At 43.9% G+C, this 21,708-nt stretch overlaps 1 protein-coding gene across 2 annotated transcripts; it reads left to right on the plus strand.

The window, feature by feature from the left end:
• The first annotated feature begins 7,097 nt into the window (after positions 1–7,097).
• Positions 7,098–21,159, plus strand: Msl1 (MSL complex subunit 1). Of its 2 annotated transcripts, XM_027923116.2 has the most exons (9): positions 7,098–8,197; positions 11,133–11,356; positions 13,028–13,410; positions 15,317–15,364; positions 15,826–15,890; positions 17,259–17,326; positions 17,738–17,862; positions 18,029–18,101; positions 18,615–21,159. In XM_027923116.2, exons 1-9 carry the CDS (start codon positions 7,430–7,432, stop codon positions 18,703–18,705), a joined length of 1,845 nt encoding a protein of 614 aa, XP_027778917.1. In that variant the 5' UTR covers positions 7,098–7,429; the 3' UTR covers positions 18,706–21,159. The 2 variants fall into 2 exon arrangements, with proteins under 2 accessions (XP_027778917.1, XP_027778918.1); XM_027923117.2 differs by lacking the exon at positions 15,317–15,364.
• Positions 21,160–21,708: the final 549 nt, after the last annotated feature.

Here is a 21,708-nt window from a genome sequence, read left to right on the forward strand (position 1 = left end):
AAAGGTGGCCTCTCAGGCTGTGGTCTCTTTCGTTCGTGGCTGGCATTAGCCCAGCCCCTCAACTCCAGTCTTTATTTACCTTTCCGAGAGCCTCAGGAAGCCGCCCAGATGAATTCTCTCTCCCTGGGATGGAGCCAAAACAAGTCTCTGCTTTTTAAGACCTAGTTCTGCCCTGTTAGCAGGAAAATGCAGCTTTATAGTCATAAAGCTGGAAGAGACTTTAAAGATGATCTATTTATATTTTCTTTTGAGTCTGGGAAAACCAAGTTCAGGCAGGTAAGAGGGCTCTCTACATGCTCTTTCCACACCACAGCCATTCCTTTCAAAGAATGGAGTTCATGGAATTCTGTCATTCTTAAGCCTCGGAAGGGTGGTTAAAGTTGCTTTAACTCTCTCCACACCATTGGCCAGAGGGCAAAAGGAGTGGTTATTATCCCATTACCGATAAAGTAGAAGACTATTTAGGGACTTGATTTACGAGTCCTAAACCATTTTCTTAGGCTTCCTAACAGCAACTCCACATTCTCCCTCTTGGCCTTACTCTTTGAAACCTGGTTTCCTCACATAGCTTAGTTCAGACATAACCAGTTTGAGATCTATTTGGAAGAATTTCCTACTCAGAAGACTTCCCTTCAGGTTTTCAGTTTTGGGGGATGGTTTATCCAGGTTATCTTAAGAATTGAGATGAAGATAGGGCCTCCAACTCAAAAGTTCCAGTTTTAGTTTTGGGGGAGAAAAAGTAGGGTTGCTTAGTTTGGAGCAGTGAAACCTAGACTTTGTATTTCAGAGATCTTACCTTCACCATTCACCAGGGTACAGGGATGGAAGGGAGTTGAGGACTGATGTTGGATTGCCAGCTTTTTACTTTGCCAATAGGGGCTTTTTTCTTTTTCTTTTCTTCTTCTTCTTCGTTTTTTAAACGTTTTACTTATTTATATATGGTGCTGAGAATTGAACCCAGTGGCTTACACGTGGCTAGGCAAGTTCTCTAACACTGAGCCACAAAACCAGCCCTGCCAATAAGGATATATAAAAACTACCATGCCTGTAATCCCAGGTACTTGGGAGGCTAAGGCAGGAGAGGATCACACGTTTGAAGCCAGCCTGGGCAACTTAGACACTGTATCAAAATAAAAATATAAAAGGGCTGGGGATATAGCTTAGTTGGTAGAGTGCCTGCCTTGCATGGGTTCAATCCCCAGCACCACAAAAAAAAAAAAAAAAAAAAAAGAAAAACAAAAATTAAAAGAGGGGAGTTAGGGATGTAGCTCAGTGGGAAAGTGCTTGCCCAGCATGCATGAGGCCCTGGGTTCAACCCCCAGTACCACAAAAGTAAATAAATAAATAAATAGATAGATAGATAAAAATACAATAAGAGCGGCATGAGGGTAATCCCAGCAATTTAGAATTCTGAGGCAGGAGGATAGTGAGTTCAAGACCAGCCTCAGCAATTTAGCAAGGCCCTAAGCAATTCAGTGAGAACCTGTTTCTAAATAAAATCTAAAAAGGGGCTGAGGATGTGGCTTGTGCTCCTGGGTTCAATCTCCAGTACAAACACAGAACAATTCCCCCCCTCAAAAAAAAAAAAAAAAAGCAAGTAAATAAATAAATAAACAAATAAATAAATAAAAAGAGCAGGGGTGTAGCTCAGTGGTATAGGGCCACTGAGTTCAATCCCAGTACTGCAAAAAACAAACTAACAAAAAATCTACCACCATCAATTGCTGTTTATTATTATCCTTTCATACAAGGAAGTACGTTTTAACATAAACAAAATAGAAAGTTTATCATTTCAATATCAGGTCATTCATTCAACATTGATCCATAATGGGTACTAAATAATGCTACTCCCCCATTTTGCCTTAGACTGGCTCCAGTTTAGTTTCTCCATCTCTAAATCAAGTGGGGGCAGCCTGAAGACCAAGTCCAGACCAATGTCTTTTTTTGTCCCACAAGTTAAGAATTTTTCTGTGAAAAATTTGTTGGTACTAGGGATTGAACCCAGGCTCTTGCAGTGCTAGGCAAATGCTCTACCACTGGGCTACATTCACAGCCCTTGTTATTTTATTGTGAGTCAGGGTCTCTTTGGCTAAATTGCCCAGGATGGCCTTGAACATGTGATCCTCCTGCTTCAGCTTCCTGAGTAGCTGAGACTATGATGTGTCATCAGGCTCAGTTTAAGATTTTTTTTTTTTTTTTGTACCAGGGATTGAATTCAGGGGCACTCAACCACTGAGCCACATCCCCAGCCCTATTTTGTATTTTATTTAGAGGCAGGGTCTCATTGAGTTGCTCAGTGCTTCACCTTTGCTGAGGCTGGCTTTGAACTGGAAATCCTGCCTCAGCCTCCTGAGCCACTGGGATTACAGGTATGCACCACTGTACCTGGCTACAAGGATTTTTAAGTATTTGCAAAATTTAAAATAATTCATGACATGAAAATTACATAAAATTCAAGTTTCATTATAGTAAAGTTTCATTGTAACATGGCCATACTCAGATTATTTTGAGGCTGTTTTTGCACTACGGTGGCAAAGTTGAGGAATGAAAAAAAGACCCTCTGGCAGTGAAAGCCTAAAACAGGCTTTTCCTTCAAGAATAAGTAGGTAGGAAGCCACATGCCTGTAATCCCAGTGACTTGAGAGTCTGAGGCAGGATTGCAAATTCAATGCCAGCCTCAGCAACTCAAAATTTTAAAAAAGGTCTGGGGATGTGCTTCGGTGGTTAAGCACTCCTAGGTTCAATCCCTGGTACCAAAAAATAAATAAATAAACAAACAAACGGTAGGAGCAGGGTGCAATGGCACATACCTATAATGCCAATAATTTAGGAGGTTGAGGCATGAGGATCACAAGGCAGAGGCGGGCCTGGGCAATGTAGCAAAACCCTAAAATAAAATAGAATAGGGCTGGGGATATGGCTCAAGAGGTAGCGCGCTCGCGTGGCATGCGTGAGGCCCAGGTTCCATCCTCAGCACCATATACAAAGATGTTGTGTCCGCCGAAAACTAAAAAATAAATACTAAAAATTCTCTCTCTCTTCCAAATAAATACATAAAAATAAAATAGAATAGACCTGGGTGTGGTGACACATGCTTATAATCCTAGTGACTCAGGAGGCTAAGGCTAGAGAATTGCAAGTTCAAGGCCAGCCTCAGCAATTTAGAAAGACTGTCTCCAAAATAAACTTTGTGGTAAAGCATTCTCAGTATTAAAAGATAAAATAAATAAAAAAGTGCTGGGGATATAGCTCAGAAGAGAAACTTCCTGGATTTAATCCCCAGTACCAGATAAACCAAACAAACCACTATGATTGTTTCATTTCATTAATTTTCAAAGTAACCATCTAAGGTAAAGTACTATATTATAGTCATTTTACAGATAGGGAAATTAAGGTAGAGAGTTGGATAACACCCTGCCAATAAACGTTGGAACTGTGATTGATTCTTACAATTTCACGTCTTTTCTCTTAACTGCTTAGTTTCCTACCTGCCATTCTATTGCCACTATCTATTTATTGACATTGGCACCTTAATCACTTATCATCTCACATCTGGACTAATGGCCCTCAAGTTGGTCTCTGCTTTTCCTGAAGAGACACAGATATTGTAGTTAGCTTTCAGATCTAATCATTCTATACTTTGCTGAAAGGAAATCCTTCTATGGTTCACCATGGCTGGCAAATTATACATTTCTTTCTTTTTTGGTACTGGTGCTTAACCACTGAGTCACATCCCAGCTTTTTTTTTTTTTTTTTTTTAGCACTGGGGATTGAACTCAGGGCTCCTCAGTCACTGACCACATCCCCAGCCCTATTTTGTATTTAGACACAGGGTCTCACTAAGTTGTTTAGCACCTTGCCATTGCTAAGTCTGGCTTTGAATTTGAAATCCTCCTGCCTCAGCCTCCTGAGCTGCTAGAATTACAGGTATGCACCACTGCTCCCAGCTAGCCCTATTTTTAATTTTAATTTTATTTTTTAGTTGTAGGTAGACACAATACCCTCACTTTATTTACTTACATGTGGTGCCAAGGGCCTCACACAAGCTAGGCAAGTGCTCCATCACTAAGCCACAACCACAGCCCTCAGCTAGCCCTGTTTTTTTTTTAATACCTTTATTTATTTATTTATATTTATGTGGTGCTGAGAATGGAACCCAGTGCCCCACATGTTCGAGGAGTGCTTTACTGCTGAGCCACAACCCCAGCCCCTAGCTAGTCCTTTTTAATATTCCATTTAGAGACATGGTCTCACTAAGTTGCTGAGGCTAGCTTTGAACTGGTGATCCTCCTGCTCCAGCCACTTGTCAGTCACTGGGATTACAGGCATGCATCACCATGCCCAGCCCAAAACACAATTAATGTTATATGACTGCCACTCTCAACCATGGTAAAGGTCAAGGGCAGATATCTTCTCTTAATGTATATATCTAAAGAGCTTACCCATTCAATGAATATTTATTACATGCCTACTTTGTGCCAGGTATGATTCTAGGTGTTGAAGACACAGCAGTGAACAATACATGCAGTTTATATTTTAATGGGGGAGGACAATGAACAGGATAAATTACATATTAGATGGTAATAAGCACTTTGAAGAAAAATAAAACAGAAAATGAGGCAAATGTGGAGAGGGTTGAGTTTATAGTGTGGCCAGAGAAGGTGCCACTGAAAACATTTAATTAAGAGCTGAAGAAAGGGAGGAAGTCATGTGAATATCTAAGAATGATCTATGCAGAGGGAACAGCAGGTATAAGAACCTAAGCAGATACATGCTGGGTGTTTGAGGGACAGCAAGGTGGTGTGGCAGGAGGGACATAAATAAGGGGGAGAGCAAGAGTTGAAGTCAGAGAGTAGTACTAAGGTGTCAGACCCTACAGGGCATTATGATGATTTTGCTTTTATTCCAAGTGAGATGGAATGCTATGAAAATTTTGAGTAGAGTAGAACATGATCTAAATAATATCTTTTCAGGATCATTATGGCTGCTGAGAGCATACCTAATTGGGGGAAGGCAAAGAGAGACCAATTATAAAGTTACTACAATAGAAGGGGGAAGAGATAGAGAAGTGGGGAGGGCATGACTTAGACCAAGGTGGAAGTTGTGGATGTGCTGAGAAGGTGTAGGACTTTGGATATATGTCCTGAATGGCAAGACGATTGACTGACTTATCAAATATGGGGTGGCAGAGAAAGACAGGAAGAGTGTAAGAGAATCAGAAGCTTGATTTTAGATGTAAATTTAGAATGCCTATTAGATATACCTAACAGGGGTCTGGGGGTATACAGTTCAGTGGTAGAACATTTGCCTAGCATGCACTAGGCCCTGCGTTTGAGCCCCAGCAACACACACACACACACACACACACACACACGCGCACTAGGCCCTGGGTTTGAGCCCCAGCAACACACACACACACACACACACACACACACGTGCGCACGCGAGTCTGCTGGACATAAAACATGATTTTGTAGTAAGGAAATGAGTTCAGGAAGAAATAAATTTGAGAGTTGTCAGTGTAGAGATGTTATGGAATGTCCTGACACTGAAAGAGATCGTGTTCTGCAAGCAGCCCACCCTCCAGACCCTCCAATCCTTGGTATCCTTAAGGACAATACTTCCCTTGCACATTTGAGGCCGTTCTGTCTGTTGGAAGAGGACTGAGGCTCTCTTGGCTTCTTAACACATTCATACCTATTTGTTTAAAATTTCCAGTGCTTGATGCCTTGGGTCCTCAAGGCAAAAACAGTTTTAATTAGAGGCTTTCACAATTAGACCAGAGAATGTTTGTCTTCTCCATCTCCTTACAGATTTTAAAAAGCACACCTTGGACAGAAACGAAAATCAACTGGTTAAAACTATTTAAATATTTCCGCAAGGAAACTCTTATGAGGACGTGTTGGCATTAGTTATTTGGAAATGAAGACGCACACACATACAAAATCGATCTGGATAGGAAGAAGTGCTCACACAGGAAGACCCTAAAGCACCCCTATTCCCCATACAGGTACAAATCCCTTCAGAGATTTCCTTCCTGAGCCTCCTCTACCAGATGTTAGGAGTGGCTTAAGAAGGCCGGGAGATGGCCGCTGGGAAACAACTGTTGGTAGTTGGCAGTGCTTCATCCCAAAGAGGTTATGGCAACAACTCCCTCGGGCAGCAGACAACATGGATTTTCCTGCCTCTGGGACCCAGTGGTTCCTTCGTTTCTGGTCTGCATCCCTTAGAGACAAAGAACTTCATTCTCTCCCATGCCAGTGTGGGACTGCTGGGGAGCGTACGAAGTAGAGGGTTTAGAATTCTACCCCATGAAAGACCCACAGGTTGCAAGAGGGGCCTGGATCCTGACCGGTCCAGGAGGGGCGCGGGGTCGCTCCGGCGTGGGCCAGGAGCGTTGCCAAGGTGCGCGGGGAAGGGCCACCCAGCGCCAGCCGGCTCCGCGGAGCGCTCGGTACGCTGCCACGAAGGGCGGGCGATCTGCCTCCCGAACCTCCTTCCTTCCTCTCAACTCATTTTCCCGGGGAGCCTCGGCATTGCTCAGCTACCCGAGGCAGCGCTCGCCCTTTTTTCCTCCTCCTGACCCTCCCCCGGCCCGCCCCTCCCTCGACAGCCCACCTTCGCCCGCTCCTCCGCACGCTCCTGGGTCCTCGCCCCTCATCCCCGGCCTCCCCTCGCCGGGGGCACCCTCCCCACCCCCCTCGAGGCGACGGCGGTCCCTTTCACAATAGCGCTGCCAGCCTCCCTCCTCTGGGCTCCCGGTTCGCTCCCGCCCGCTGCCCTCCCCGCGCATGCGCCCTCCGGTCGGCGGCGGCTGCGGCTGCGGCGGCTACGAGCGGCTCCGTTTTTTTAAAGGGAAACGTTGAGGCGCCGGGGGTGACTGTGGGGGAGGGGGACTCGGAGCTGCGGAGACCCCCGGGGGAGGCAGCAGACCCCCTCCAGGAGTAGGAGGGCTTTGGGCGGACCCATCCCTCCCACCCCCTCCTGAGGAGGAGGGGGGGGGAAATGGAGGCTCGGGGCGGCTGAGGCGAGCTCCGGGGCGGGGGGCCGGGGCGGGGAAGGGGGGTGTGGGGTGGGGAGACGAGGCGGGCCCGGCCGGGCCAGGGGGGGCCGAAGCGAGCTCCGGGGATGAGCTCGGGGGCGGCTGGGTGCGAGCTCCTGCCTCTGAGGCGAAGGCGGCGGCGGCAGCAGAGGCGGCGGCAAGGCCCCTATGGGCCGGCGGCGGGCCTCAGCTGCGGCCTCCACTTCTCCGCACGCCGGCGGGATGGCGCCCGGGCCTCGGCGGAGCCGCGCTAGCAGGGGCCTGCTGCCGCGCTGCTGAGGCGAGCCCGCCAAACTCCCCTCCCCCTCCTCCGTCCTCGACCCCCCGCACCTCGCCCCTTCCCCACCCCCTCCTCCGTCTTGGTCCCCGGCGCTGCTCCGGACCACTATGACCATGAGATCCGCAGTGTTCAAGGCGGCCGCGGCCCCTGCCGGCGGCAACCCTGAGCAGCGACTGGACTACGAGCGGGCTGCGGCGCTGGGCGGGCCGGAGGACGAGCCCGGGGCGGCCGAAGCCCACTTCCTCCCCCGGCACCGTAAGCTCAAGGAGCCGGGACCCCCGCTGGCCTCCTCCCAGGGCGGGAGCCCCGCGCCTTCCCCGGCCGGCTGCGGCGGCAAGGGCCGGGGCTTGTTACTCCCGGCCGGGGCGGCCCCCGGGCAGCAGGAAGAGAGCTGGGGCGGTTCGGTGCCCTTGCCCTGTCCGCCCCCGGCCACCAAACAAGCCGGCACCGGGGGGGAGCCAGCCGCAGCCGGCGCTGGCTGCAGCCCCCGGCCCAAGTATCAGGCGGTGCTGCCCATTCAGACGGGCTCTCTCGTGGCGGCGGCCAAAGAGCCTACGCCCTGGGCTGGGGACAAGGGTGGGGCGGCTCCTCCAGCTGCCACCGCTTCGGACCCGGCGGGACCCCCACCACTACCTCTGCCCGGGCCGCCACCCCTCGCGCCCACCGCCACCGCCGGGACCCTGGCGGCCAGCGAGGGCAGATGGAAGAGTATGAGGAAGAGCCCTCTCGGGGGTGGCGGCGGCTCGGGAGCCTCCAGTCAGGCCGCCTGCCTCAAACAGATCCTTCTGCTGCAATTGGACCTCATCGAACAGCAGCAGCAGCAGCTGCAGGCCAAGGAAAAGGAGATCGAGGAGCTGAAGTCAGAGAGAGACACGGTACGGGAGGGGTTAACCTGCGTTCGGGACGAGGAGCAAGTTATGCGCATGCTCAGGGGAAGGGGTGCTGTAGAAGACTAAGGTCCCCTGGGTTAGGGGGTAGAGGAGGTTGGCCACCAGCAAGGGAGTATCTTAGGTGCCGGGTCCTTGGGAGCCAGGCTCACAGACACGTTGGGTCAGAGAGAAGGGTTAAAGGGCAACCTCCCAGGGGGAGGGGGAGGGAAGGATTTGGGTGTCAAAGGGTTAATTTAAAATGACAACCCCAAACTTGTGGGAAAGGCATTTAGAGTGGGAAAACACCTGAATTGTGAGGGGTTAAAAATGAAAGGGTGGGGTGCAAATGTGATGTCTGTATGGAAGGGGTTAAATTAAAGAGCTATTGCGTTAGAAATTGTGGAGGAGAGGGACTTAGCAGCTGTTGCTCTAACCACTGCTGCAGCATCTTTAGACAGGAGGGGCAATGGCCTTTTAGCAAGCAGAGGGATAGAGGTGATTTACCTGGAATCTTATTTTAGCATTCTTAAATGATGTTATGAGAATCCCTGCCCTTGATTTCAGACAGTTTTTTTTTTTATATTTATTTTTTTAGTTGTAGGTGGACACAATATCTTTATTTCACTTTTTTTTAATGTGGTGCTGAGGATCGAACCCAGTGCCTCAGGTGTGCTAGGCGAGCGTTCTACCACTGAGCCACAACCCCAGCCCCCAGACAGTTTTTAATAGGAATCTGAGTTATAAAACATGACCCATTGACCAGATCCCTTGTATAAGCATGGTGTTTGAAGCTGGAAGATTTTAAGACATCAGGGGAAAGTAAGCTTGTTCAGTATATTAAGTAGACACCCCCTTTGTGCATAAAATCCCTGTTTTAGAATCTTAACGTAGTTGGAAGTCGTTTATTATTTCTTTGTGCTTCTAAGGAGTGTGACTCCATAGGCTTGTTTTTTACTGCTGCAGTTAGTTAAGGACACCTAGGCAATAAACATATTCCTTCAGATATCAGGGGAGCTTGGGTGATGGGGTATTACTGTGTTAACATACCTTTAGCTGTCTAAAAATAAACATGGTTTCTACAATTGTGTTCAGGCTGCAGCAGTTTTCTCTCTCCTCTCTCTCTGTGGCGTTGTGTGCGCCAAGGGCTGAGCACGGGAGGAAAGGGCTATTCATTTTGTTTGCTTTTCAAATGAATCGCATCAGGCAGCTGTTTTATTGGAGAATGCATTCTGCAAGGTAGAATGAGAGCTGGGGCAGGTCTCATTAAAATATCTCATGATGTTGATTTGTGGAAGTTACTCAACATGGAGGTGGCAATGCTCAGCTACTGTACTGCAGTCCAGGGGTGTGATGGTACTGTAATTACAACACATCATATCCTTACATGGGGAGGGGGTGGAAAGAGAAGGGCCAGTGAAGAAGAAATCAAGGAAATGTCACCCACAGACTGTGGTTAAGTAATGCTAAGGCTGTGAATCAAAACAGATATAAGGAGAAGAAATGAGAGTGTGGCTGACAAGGGGTCTCTCTGCTGATTGTTGGGGTTTCTGCTCAGTTCCTGAGGTAATAGCTCCTTTGGAGGCTTTCCTAAGCCGGGAAAGTGGGGTGAGTTAAGGATAGTGTCAGTTTGAACTTGGCATTGGAGGTTTCTGTTGTGTATTGCAGTCTGAGCATTGTTTAAGCTTTTTTTCTCTTATTTTAGTTGTTTGGCCTCTGTTGAAATCTATGTAACTGATGTAATGAAGGCAGCATTAATATCACTGTTTAACCCAGACACAATTCTTGTAATAGGGTGTAAGTAGCACAATGGGCACCTTTCTTAAAACTGAGTTTATGTGAAGTTTTGGATGACAATAGACTTCCATTTTCTGTGTATGTGATCCTTCCTTTTACTTAGAATTAAAGGGCTCTGATTTTAATAAGTATTTAGATAAGTAGGTATAATCTGTTTTCTGTTACTTAAAATGCAAAGCAATATGTATATGTTGTGTTTGAATTATTGAATGGAGTGTTCATAATTTTAGAAGTATCCCCCCAATGCATAAATACACCACTTACAAATAGCACTGCCATCCCTAGTGTCACTGTGGGAGCTCTTAATTCCTTCTCAATGCACTATTTGGACATCACCATTGTGTACAGAGTTCTGGAGTGGAAGTAGAGAGAATAGGGTTTAGACATCTTGGGACCTCTTAAAAGAACATAGGGCTGAGGGTGTAGATTAGTGGTAGAGTACTTACTTAATGTGTGCAAGACCATGAATTCAGTCCCCAGCACCATAGGGGGAAAAGGTAGAGAACATATATAAAGGGGCTGGGGATGTGGCTCAAGCGGTAGCGCGCTTGCCAGGCATGCGTGTGGCCGGGGTTCGATCCTCAGCACCACATACAAAGATGTTGTGTCTGCCGAAAACTAAAAAAAAAAAAAATAATAATAATAATAAATATTAAAATTATCTCCCTCTCTCCATGTTTAAAAAAAAAAAAAAGAGAACATATATAAAGTAATTCTGGAAACTCTAAAACCGACTAGGAGCCACAAGGATAGCAGTACAAAGACTGTGCCATTAAAAGTCCTGCTGTGGCCCCTCCCAATGGAGAGGATCTTCTTTCAGACTTCCCCATACTTCTTCCCATCTAGATAAACCCCTAAAATTAAACAGTATAACTTGTCTTTTTTACTGCGTTTAAGGAAAACTATTCGGATTAATGTCTGCCAATTAAAAATAAGTTGAATAGGACTGGGATGTAGCTTAGTAGTAGAGTACTTGCCTAGTATGCCCAAGGCCTGGGTTCTATCCCCAGCATTGCCAAAAAAAGACCTGGTTGAATCCATAGGGTCCAGAGAAAGGCAGAAGACTATGCTGATTCCTAAATGGGCCAAAGTGCCTGTGTTATTTTTTGTGTGTGTGCTAAATCTCCATTTTGCCACTCTCTTTTAGCTCCTTGCTCGGATTGAACGTATGGAAAGGCGGATGCAGCTGGTAAAGAAGGATAACGAGAAAGAAAGGCACAAGCTGTTTCAGGGCTATGAAACTGAAGAGAGAGAGGAAACAGAGCTATCTGAGAAAATTAAACTGGAGTGCCAGCCGGAGCTTTCCGAGACATCCCAGACTCTGCCTCCCAAGCCTTTCTCATGTGGGCGGAGTGGAAAGGGACACAAAAGGTGTGCTGATAACTTTTTTCTACTGTTTGGACCTGATGAGAACACTTGTTACCAGTGACTGAGAGTAGGGGATTGGGATTTATGAATTGGTTTTATAGGAGCCATAGCCTGAATTATGAAGTCTTCTATACTGAGAAATTGTCTTGAAACTTTTTTATGTAGGCTATAAAAGTCTGTTAGGAACACTTTGGTCACAGTAGTAATTACAGAATGCAGAGTACATCATAAAGAGAATGTGCAACAAATATGACAGCTGAGTTTCTTAAAGAAAACTGTAGTAGTTCAAGTTAAGAAGTATTAATACTTCTATTGTGTTAGGTGCTAGTAGACACAAAATATAGTGCATAGCAGGGTAGGTACAGTGGCGCATGCCTGTAATCCCAGTGGCCCAGGAGGCTGAGGCAGGAGGATCGCGAGTTCAAAGCCAGCCTCAGCAACAGCGAGGCACTAAGCAACTCAGTGAGACCCTGTCTCTAAAAAAAGCACAAAATAAGGCTGGAGATATGGCTCAGTGATTGAGTGCCCCTGAGTTTAATCCCCAACACCAAAAAAACAAAAACACACGTAATTGTCTTTGGACTTAAATTAATCAGACTATAAGGATAGGCAAAAAAATTTTGAAAACTCAGAATTCAAATTTGTTAAAATATGCAGATTTACAAAACTGATACAAACTAATTTTTTTAAGATTCAGGAATATTAAAGATTATTCTTAGTTAGAATTCTGAAACTTCGTAAAGAGCAGATGGATCTTAAAAAAGAAGTAAGGAATTTAGATTGGCAAAGAGGAAAAAGAGATGGCGTTCTGGAGATGTTCAGGGAGGGAGAGAGAGGTAGGAGAAAGAGAGCCAGCAGACAGCAAAGAAAAAATAAGAGATTGTAATCAACATGGTATATGATTGGGGGATAAAGTAATTATTTTATTTTTTGTACAGGGATTGAACCCAGGAGCACTTTACTACTGAATTACATCCCTAATTCTCTTTATTTATTTATTTCTCATGTAGCTGTCCAGACTGGCCTCAGACTTGCCATCCTGCCTTAAAGGCCTCCTGAATTACTGGGATTATAGGCATGTGCCACCATATCCAGCTGGGGGTTAAAATAGAGATTATATTAATCTGTAGTTGGAAGTAATGAAATAGTTGGCACAGAGTAATGGCACCAAACTTTGGCTATAGAACTTTGAATAAAATAAAAATGTTTTTTAATATAGTAAGCAATTCCAGGTGCAGTGATACTTGCCTGTAATCCCAGCAACTTGGGGGTTGAGACAGGAGGATCACAAAGTAGCCTAAGCAACTTAGTAAGTCCCTGTCTCAAAATAAAAAAAGGAAAGGGTTGAGGATGTAGCTAAGTAGTAGAGTATCCCTGTGTTTAATTCCCTAGTTCCTAAGGGTGAAAATTAGCAGAAAATAGGTACTATTAGATTCTTAAGTATGGAAACTAACTTGTTCAACAAGCACTTATTAAGGGCCTATTCAACATACTGTTTAGGTATGAGGCCATTTCTGCTCATGACTTCCAAATGAGCACCAGATATTTAGGTACATGATGGTACTCATTCTGGGTCAAGAGAAGAAACTCGTTGTCTTGTTCCAAAATGTAAATTAGGTCAGATTTTATTCAAGAGTCAATAAATTTTATCACATTTTCTTCCCTATCTATTAGGAAAACCCCATTTGGAAGTACAGAAAGAAAGACTCCTGTTAAAAAGCTGGCTCCTGAATTTTCAAAAGTCAAAACAAAAACTCCTAAGCACTCTCCCATTAAAGAGGAACCCTGTGGTTCCCTATCTGAAACTGTTTGTAAACGTGAATTGAGGAGCCAAGAAACCCCAGAAAAGCCCCGGTCTTCAGTGGACACCCCACCAAGACTCTCCACTCCCCAAAAGGGATCCAGCGCTCACCCTAAGGAGAAAGCCTTCTCAAGTGAGATAGAAGATTTGCCGTACCTTTCTACCACAGAAATGTATTTGTGTCGTTGGCACCAGCCTCCCCCATCACCGTTACCATTACGGGAATCCTCTCCAAAGAAGGAGGAGACTGTAGCAAGTAAGGCATAGAGAACACTTGCTCTTATACCCTAGTGGTGGCGGTCAAGCTAACAAGTGTGAAAATGCCTTTGGCATTTTTTAAAAAGTGCAATCAATAAAGCAGAGTTCTGTCAAGAATGAGTAAGTTAACAGCCAGAGACAGACACTGTGCAGGCATTGCAAATAGATGGAATTACAGCAAAATGTGCTCAATGTATTTGCCTGCTTACAACACTGGGAGATGTGTTTGCCAGTAAGTTGCTCATCACAAGAGCACCAGACTTGGGGGTGTAATCTCCGGCAACTTGCATGCCCTCTGAAAGAAGGGTTTTCTGTGCTGTGAAATGCATAGAACTTATACTTTGCCATGCACGACTGTTCCTGCAATTGATATTGTGTGAAACCTGGGAGGGTGGTCTTTGGGTGTTCTCAGGGGCCAATGGTAATTTATGGTTGGGGAGCCAGCTTGGGGTGGGGAATTTCACCTGGGCCTCCGCTCTAACTATATAAGCATTTATCTGTATCTCTATGTCCCGGTCTGGGGGGCAGGAGGAATCTGCCAAAGACCAACAGTCTTACTTTATCTTACTATACTTCACAAAGGTTCTAAAATGTGAAGAGTTTACTTGGATTGCAGTAGCCCATTGGTTGTTCATATATTTAAATAAAATGGTCTACAAACTATTTTTCAAACAATAAGGACTATCTTGGGATATCTGAGCTGCTTGGGGAGGGTGTGGGGTGTGGGACTTTGGTCTTCATTCCCCTTTTTTTGTTTTCTTTATGGCTTCCACACAGAGATGCTCCCCTATCTCCTACATCAACCAGTAACTGAAATGTGTCTTCAATCATGTGACATTAGTCTATGACAGTCGCTGTGGGTGCTCTGGGGTAATGGTGGGGAAAGCCTTCTTGGATAGAGCCTCAGCCCTGAGTTTCTACCACTGTGCCTTTCCCTAGCAGAGATGGGGATGGGAATCCATTCCAATAAGTTGAGAGCATTCTCCAGGCTTTGTTTGGCTGCTCTGGTGACAAAATTAAGTGGGGAAGGTAGATTAATTACCTAATATTCATTAGGTCTCACACTTGAGTACATGAGATAGAGTAGGATCCTGATCTAGATTCAGATTTTTTTTTTGTTGGTTCAGTCAGTTGAACAGGTTTATCCTTAATGCTAACCTTTTTGCTGCCATGGCAATGCTGTGTAACAACTTAAGAGAAACCATGAAGCAACTTCCCATCCGGAATTGGGAAATGGCTTGGTCCAGAGCTATTCTGTGTGGCTGGCTGTTTTTGAAAACTTTGTCTGCCCTAGTACAGCAATTTCCAAACACCTCTGAGATTGTGGGCATTAACAATATGAAGGAGTATGATTGGAGAGATCCCAGTTCCTTGAGGAGCCTGAGTTATGAGTAAATGTGTGAATCTTTACTCTTGATGCCCCTATCTCAAGAGGAAGTCTCAATGGCTTGTTCTAAGGAAGCTAAAGTCTTTGTACATGTTGTTGAGGCTGGACCAGCAAGGTAGTTTGTTTGGAGGGAGGAGGGAGCTGTTGAAGAAGACTACATATGTAAGTTTTGAGAACACTGATCTTTTATTTGAAAAATAGGGTCAACTTTTACTCACCTGCCATGTTCTGAGTTTAAGGTTTGATATCCTTGGCCATCAACTGTTGCAGGGAAACCACCCTAAATAATGAAGAAAAGAAGTCGTCTCAGTGTAAAAAAAAAAGTGGTGGGCTTATTTTCTTTTCTTTTGTCTGTTGTTCCCTCTTCCCCTCCCCCAGAGAGAAATTCTCAAAAGAGCAACTCAAAAAACAAAATGGCTTCCTAGTGAGAACTTCAGTGATGATCCTTTCCTCCATTTTGGGTATGGGCTTTTTTTCTTTTTACACTGAGATGATTCTTCTTTCCTGCATTATTTAGGGTGTCTGATGCCATCAAGTGTTGCAGGAGAAACTTCAGTCTTGGCTGGTGAGTAGAATAGGAATTGTGATGGCTGGGCCTGGGGTGGGGGTTGGTGGGATGGTGGATGGTTGGGAGCTGCATTCCCCATCATTTGGATGTGGGAGAGTGAGATTCCTTGGTGTTTGATTGATTCGCTACCATAGACTTCAAAATGACAACAAATTTCAGTTGTTTTTCAGGAACTGCAATAGCATCCATTATATGAATTGTCAGGTATTGGCTTAGGGTTTTTTGTGATCCTGAGTTTGGCAGACTGCAATGGCATTTTAGGTTCTTTTATACCATAGCGAGGACACTGAATATGGCTTCAGGTGAGGCCATAGAATGGATTCCTATCACTTGGTAACCTTGTCTTATCTGGGGAGAGACCTCTTGTCCTAGTGAATAGTTGGAGGGTTGTATGACTCTGGATTTAAGGGTGGTTCCACCCCTCCTCTCTTTCTTTTTCTTTTTCTTTTTTTTTTCAGTTCCTTCTTGGAGGGACCATTCTGTAGAGCCTCTAAGGGACCCAAATCCTTCAGACCTTCTAGAGGTAAGTACCTACCTAACAGTGATCAATGGGAGGGAGTAAGAAACTCAAGAGAATATAGGAATATTTAGCTGGGCATGGTAGCATGTAACTGTCATCCCAGCTACTCTTGAAACTGAGGCAGGAGGATTGCTTGAATCCCAGAGTTTGAGGCTCGCATGGGCAACATAGGAAGACCCTGTCTTTAAAAAAAAAAAAAAAAAGCTGGGCAGCTCATAGCATGCCTGTAATCCCAGTGACTCAGAGGCTGAGGCTGGAGGATCACAAGTTCAAGGCTCACCACAGCAAGTTAACAAGACCCTATCTCAAAATAAAAAATAAAAAGAGGTAGAAATGTAGGTCAGTGGTAGAGTAGTACTGTGTTAAATTTGCAGGTGGCTCCCTACACACACACACACACACACACACACACACAGGAAGTGTAACTTGAATATGTCATAGTACTATGGAATAGATTTAATAGAACTTTAAGGCCAGAAAGTCTAATTTCTTCGTTTTATACATGAGAAAACTGAAATCCAGAGTAGTTAAGTGATTATTAAAAAATAAGTAGCTAGGGGCTGGGGTTGTAGCTCAGTGGGAGAATGCTTGCCTAGCATGTGTGAGGCTCTGGGTTCTATTCTCGGCACCACATAGGAATAAATAAAAATAAAGTCCTATCAACAACTATATAAGTAGCTAGGTAGTGTCCAAAACAAAGTTAGATTTCATGCTAAAGAGGAAAGTGAGCATATTCAATTTAGCAACAAACTTATATATTCTGACTGGGCATGGTGGACACCTGTAATCCCAGCAGTTTGGGAAGCTGAGGTAGGAGGATCGTGAGTTCAAAGCAAGCTTCAATAAAAGCAAGACACTAAGCAACTCAGTGAGACCCTGTCTCTAAATAAAATACAAAATAAGGCTGGGGATGTGGCTCAGTGGTCTGAGTGTCCTTGAGTTCAATCCCTGATAACCAAAAAATAATAATAATAATAATAAAAATTAAAAAAATATATATATATCATACACACACACATGTATGTTAATTACAAGCTCATTTGACTCTTAAAATTTTAGTATTTTAAACTTAGACTCTTATAAAGAATGGTGGAGGGAGAGTTTATGGCAATATCAGGGGTGTTTCAGTTTGACCTAACTTTTACCTTGGAAAATTATGGGAATGATCTTGAAGTTCAGAGATTCTGAAAAGGTGAGGGTAGGGAGAGGAGTACATGTTTAATTGATCTGTTACCAAGAGATTCACATGATATCCCTAGAACTCACAGACTCAGGTAAAATATTTTACATTCCTGGAAGCTGGATGTTACTTAGTTAGTATATAAGGGTGACATGGTGATAAATAGTTTATCACTGTTGTTTCTTACACAGAATCTGGATGACAGTGTGTTTTCTAAGCGGCATGCAAAACTGGAGCTGGATGAAAAGAGAAGGAAAAGGTAAGGCCAGAAACACGCATTCTGTGAACAGTTCCACTCTAGGACACTGACCTTCCACTTCCATGCTGTGGAGAGTCCTGGAGCTCTTAACCCTATTACATTACTAGCTTCCCAGATGGTTGAGTATTTTAGTTGGAAGTGGTAGTTGTAGGGTAAACAAGTTTGGCTTCTTTTTCTTCATTTATGCCCTTATTCTGTTCTGCTTTGTGTGGAACACCAACACGTGGCCTAGACTCCTAAACCTAAACAGCTCTTCCCTAAACAGGCAGTCAGTTCTCTTTACCTCACCTAAAGGAGTCAGCAAGGATCTTCCTAGCATCTGGATTGTGTGAGTTGCTTTTTTAGAGAAAATTTTGGGTAAGTAGTAATATTGGGTTTGTTTGTTTCTTTTGTTTGTCTGGTTTTCTACAGATGGGATATTCAGAGGATCAGGGAACAAAGAATTTTACAGCGACTGCAGCTCAGAATGTATAAAAAGAAAGGAATTCAGGAATCTGAGCCTGAGGTTACCTCATTTTTCCCTGAACCAGATGATGGTAAGTAAGTTCTGCCTATCTAAAAAAGTAGGTTTTTCAAAGGAGAAAAAAAAGGGTGCAAGGCTCCACATTGTCATGTTCTGTACTATATTTTGGAGCTGAGTATAGTTGCTAGACACTTGGCATCTTTGTCACTAATGAGGTCCCATTTGACTTTTTTCCATAGTTGAAAGTTTGATGATTACCCCCTTCTTGCCTGTTGTAGCATTTGGACGACCATTACCAAAATTAACTCCACAGTAAGTATGAAGATCTTTTCTCCCTCCCCTCTTAGGTGGCCTGTATCTCCTTTTCAGATGCATGGAAGCCTAGATAGAAGGTAGAACCAGGTGGCTTAGGGATAGCCATGATTCTTTGATAGAAATAAGGCTACTTGGACAAATAGCTTTTGCAGGGATAAAATTCCCAAGCCAGGAATAGGAGGATTGCTTTTTGAGTTAGAAATAGATTATTCTGTCTTTGTGTGTGTGTGTGTGTGTGTGTGTGTGTGTGTGTGATGCTGGGGATTGAACCCAGGGCCTTGTGCATGTGAGGCAAGCACTCTACCAACTGAGCTATATCCCCAGCCCTATTCTGTCACTTTAATGGTATACTGACTGTTGCTGTGGCTTTGAGGCAAGAAAGACACTCCAGACTTGGGACTCAGAATTCAGGGCTAAAAGTCTTGAGAGACATGATGTTTTGGAATTAATATGGTGTCCACACTGAATCCTTTCTGGTCTTGCAAGTTGTTCCTTATCCCTTTTTGCCAGGAATTTTGAGCTGCCCTGGTTGGATGAGCGTAGCCGATGCAGGTTGGAGATCCAGAAGAAGCAAACGCCTCACCGGACGTGTAGGAAATAGCTGTGCTGACAAGAACCCTCTGTCTTCAGATAGTTGTAGCATGCCATTCCCAGAGAGTGGCAGAGACCTGTATATGTGACCTATGTCCTCATGTATGTTATCATCATTCTTTGATAATACCCTTCCATACTCCCTCAATTTTAGTTTTGTTTTCATCACTCTGATTTCCTAAAAACTCTCTTTCATTGGGCTAATTGTCAATTATGGAGGGTGATTGGGATTTTCTTTCCCTTTTTGGGGAAATGAGTTCTCAAGCTAAACCTATAGGATGGGTCTGCTTCTACACATTTGCCTATGTTAAAGGGGTACAAGGGCTCTCTTCATTAGACATGTGTTAAGATGAAGCAATCCCTGCCTTTAGGAGCTGTCTGCCTGGCACTCTTCTTGCCCTCGCATACTCTCTGTATAGCTTGGGTGTAGTGGTTTTTACCCTAAAATAAAACAAAAAACCTCACCATGAGCATTAGGACCAGATGAGGAATAACAAGTGAAGTGATGAAGCAAGTCATCTTTACAGAGTAGGAAAAAGATTGGAGATTTGGTAGATGAATATCTGGAAAAGATAGTTGTTCTCTTAAAACTATTCTGTGATATAGCCATGTGGGAAGGGATATGTGACTGATTATTTTCTTAATTAATGGGTAACTAAAGTTCTTCCCCCACCCCTCAAAAAATAAAATCTTTGGAAAAGTGAATGGGAATGTTAGTTTCAGACAAGTTGCGGTGCTAAAAAGAAGCATTTGTCATTTGGGGATGGCATGCCAGAACCTGTATAGATGTCCTTGTGTCACATCACTTCTCAAGTATTCCTTAGTTGGGCTTTATCCTTTTAGCTGAGCTCTTGATGGTGGGGTAGAGATTTAGGGAGGGTGGGGGGAGGGGGTGGAAATGTGTGCTTCCTTTGGCTGGCAAATGTCTAAATCTTGAAACAAACAGATGTACCTAATGAGCTTCTCCATTCACTTTGTAAAAATGCATTTGTATGTGTACCATCTTGGTCCCTTCCCCTGCCTCCGTTTTGTTAGAAAAATTTCAGGACAGCACTCCCAGGCCACTTTGGTCTCAGTGTACGATCCCTGTTAACTATCTGGAAGAAAAATAGAGACAAGACTTCTGGTCTTAAATATATAGGAATTGCCTTTCCTTAGTCTTCAGGACTATTGTGTGAAAACAAGTAGGGGTCTAATCTCCTAGAAGGTAGGGGCTTTTATCCATGAAGAGAATATGTCCCCAGATTATTAGCACTTTTAGAGGAGAAGCCAAGGTATGTAGGGTGTGTGGCCGGCCCATCAGTGGAGCATGAGAGAGAACGGGACACCATTGTGGGAAGAGAAGAAAAGTTCCTCAGGGGCCTCCCACTGCTAAAGCTTTTTGTGAAATGTTGATCTGTGCTCCCTGGGTTTGACTTTGAAAGAATTATTCCGGCAGCACAGGTAGTATTCTTGGATGATCTTGCTGCTCTTATTTCTCTGTGTGTGTGTGTGTATGTGTGTGTGTGTGTGTGTGTGTGTGTGTGTCTATGGGTTTTCATTTGTAACTCCATCTGCTTAGGAGAGTGGGCTCTCTATACGGGAACCTGCTGCAAACTTCATTGCAGTAAGGATGTAGAGAGAAATAGGACTTACTCCACTAGGGGCTCTCATCTCACATCACACCTTAAGGAAAAGGAGATTTCTAGAAAAATTGGGCCAGATTTTCTTTGTTCTCCATTATTTTAATGTGGCAAGCTGTTTAGTAGTCCTTTTCTGACCTGTTATGTTCCTTTATAATGTGCCCCAAAGGAAAAAATACCCCAATCAGTGTCTCTTTACTTTGTTCCCTGATCCCTCTCAGTTTCTTCTTGATTTCAGCACTTGTCAGATTCCTAATTTTAGGGGTGAGTTAGGAAATTTAACCTTAATATTTCTGCCCTACACAGGGGACTCCTCAGATATTGAACTTTTGCTTGACTGAGAGGAATCCATGAGGTGCTATCTGGCCAGACTTAAGTGGATTCTATTTCCTTGGTTCTCCCTTTCTCTGAGGGCCTCTTATTTTATTGTCCCCTCTTCTAGATAATTCTCCTTTGATTTGAGTACTTTGAGGTTCCTTGACAAGGAGGTTGGAGCAAAGTTCCAAGGGTGAAATTACAGTGTGTTAAGAGTGAGGGGAAAATTTGTCTTATTTTTCCCTACATGGGATACAACACTGTGAAATTCAATCTTCAACTGAAGGCCCTGCAATTCTCCTAAAACATAGTTTTTTGTTTCCTTCTTTAACGAGGTTTAAGCTAGCGTTAATAAATTAAAAAGAGAAATTGCTTGTCTGTCCACTTCAGCTTTGTTTTATGCCCATTTCATATTGTTGTCTGTGTTGTAATTCATACTTTTGATACCATTTCTGATGTGTAAAATTGGTTGTCTTGTAAATATCTTATAAAGAGTTCAATTGTAAATAAACTATTGTGGCTGTTAATTTTTGAACTTCTGCTTCAATTTATTAGGTTTGTTGAAAAATTCTGCTTGTATATTTAAAAGATGGGAAAAAGAATCCATTTCCACAACAAAATAGAATAACATAATTTTCCCTTTTATATAATGTACTCCTTTCCATTTGTGTAGAGTGCAATGTTTGTTTCATCCCTCTGTTGAGTGCTTCCTTATACATAACTGGCAATTTTAAAAACGAGATTGTAGGATACTTGATGCCCAATGTCTACAATAATAAAATCTCATAACTGGAAATATTTTATAGGTCATCTAGTCTGACCCTTAATACATGATTTCTCTTGGACAACATTCCATACAAATGAATCCAGCTCTGCTTCAACCCAATATCTTTCCTAGGCAACCCCTATTGGGTCCTCTCTATTCCTGCAGGAATTCTCTTCTCACTTGAGAAAATCCTACTGTAATTTGCTGAAAACAAAAATAACACCTAACTTCCTGTTGCTTGAACCCACTGGTTCTTGCTTTGCCTTTGAGGGTGATGAAAAAAAGTTAATCCCTTCTTTTCCTTAGAGTC

Source organism: Marmota flaviventris, chromosome 17 (genome assembly GCF_047511675.1).
Source record: "Marmota flaviventris isolate mMarFla1 chromosome 17, mMarFla1.hap1, whole genome shotgun sequence".
Taxonomy (NCBI): domain Eukaryota; kingdom Metazoa; phylum Chordata; class Mammalia; order Rodentia; family Sciuridae; genus Marmota; species Marmota flaviventris.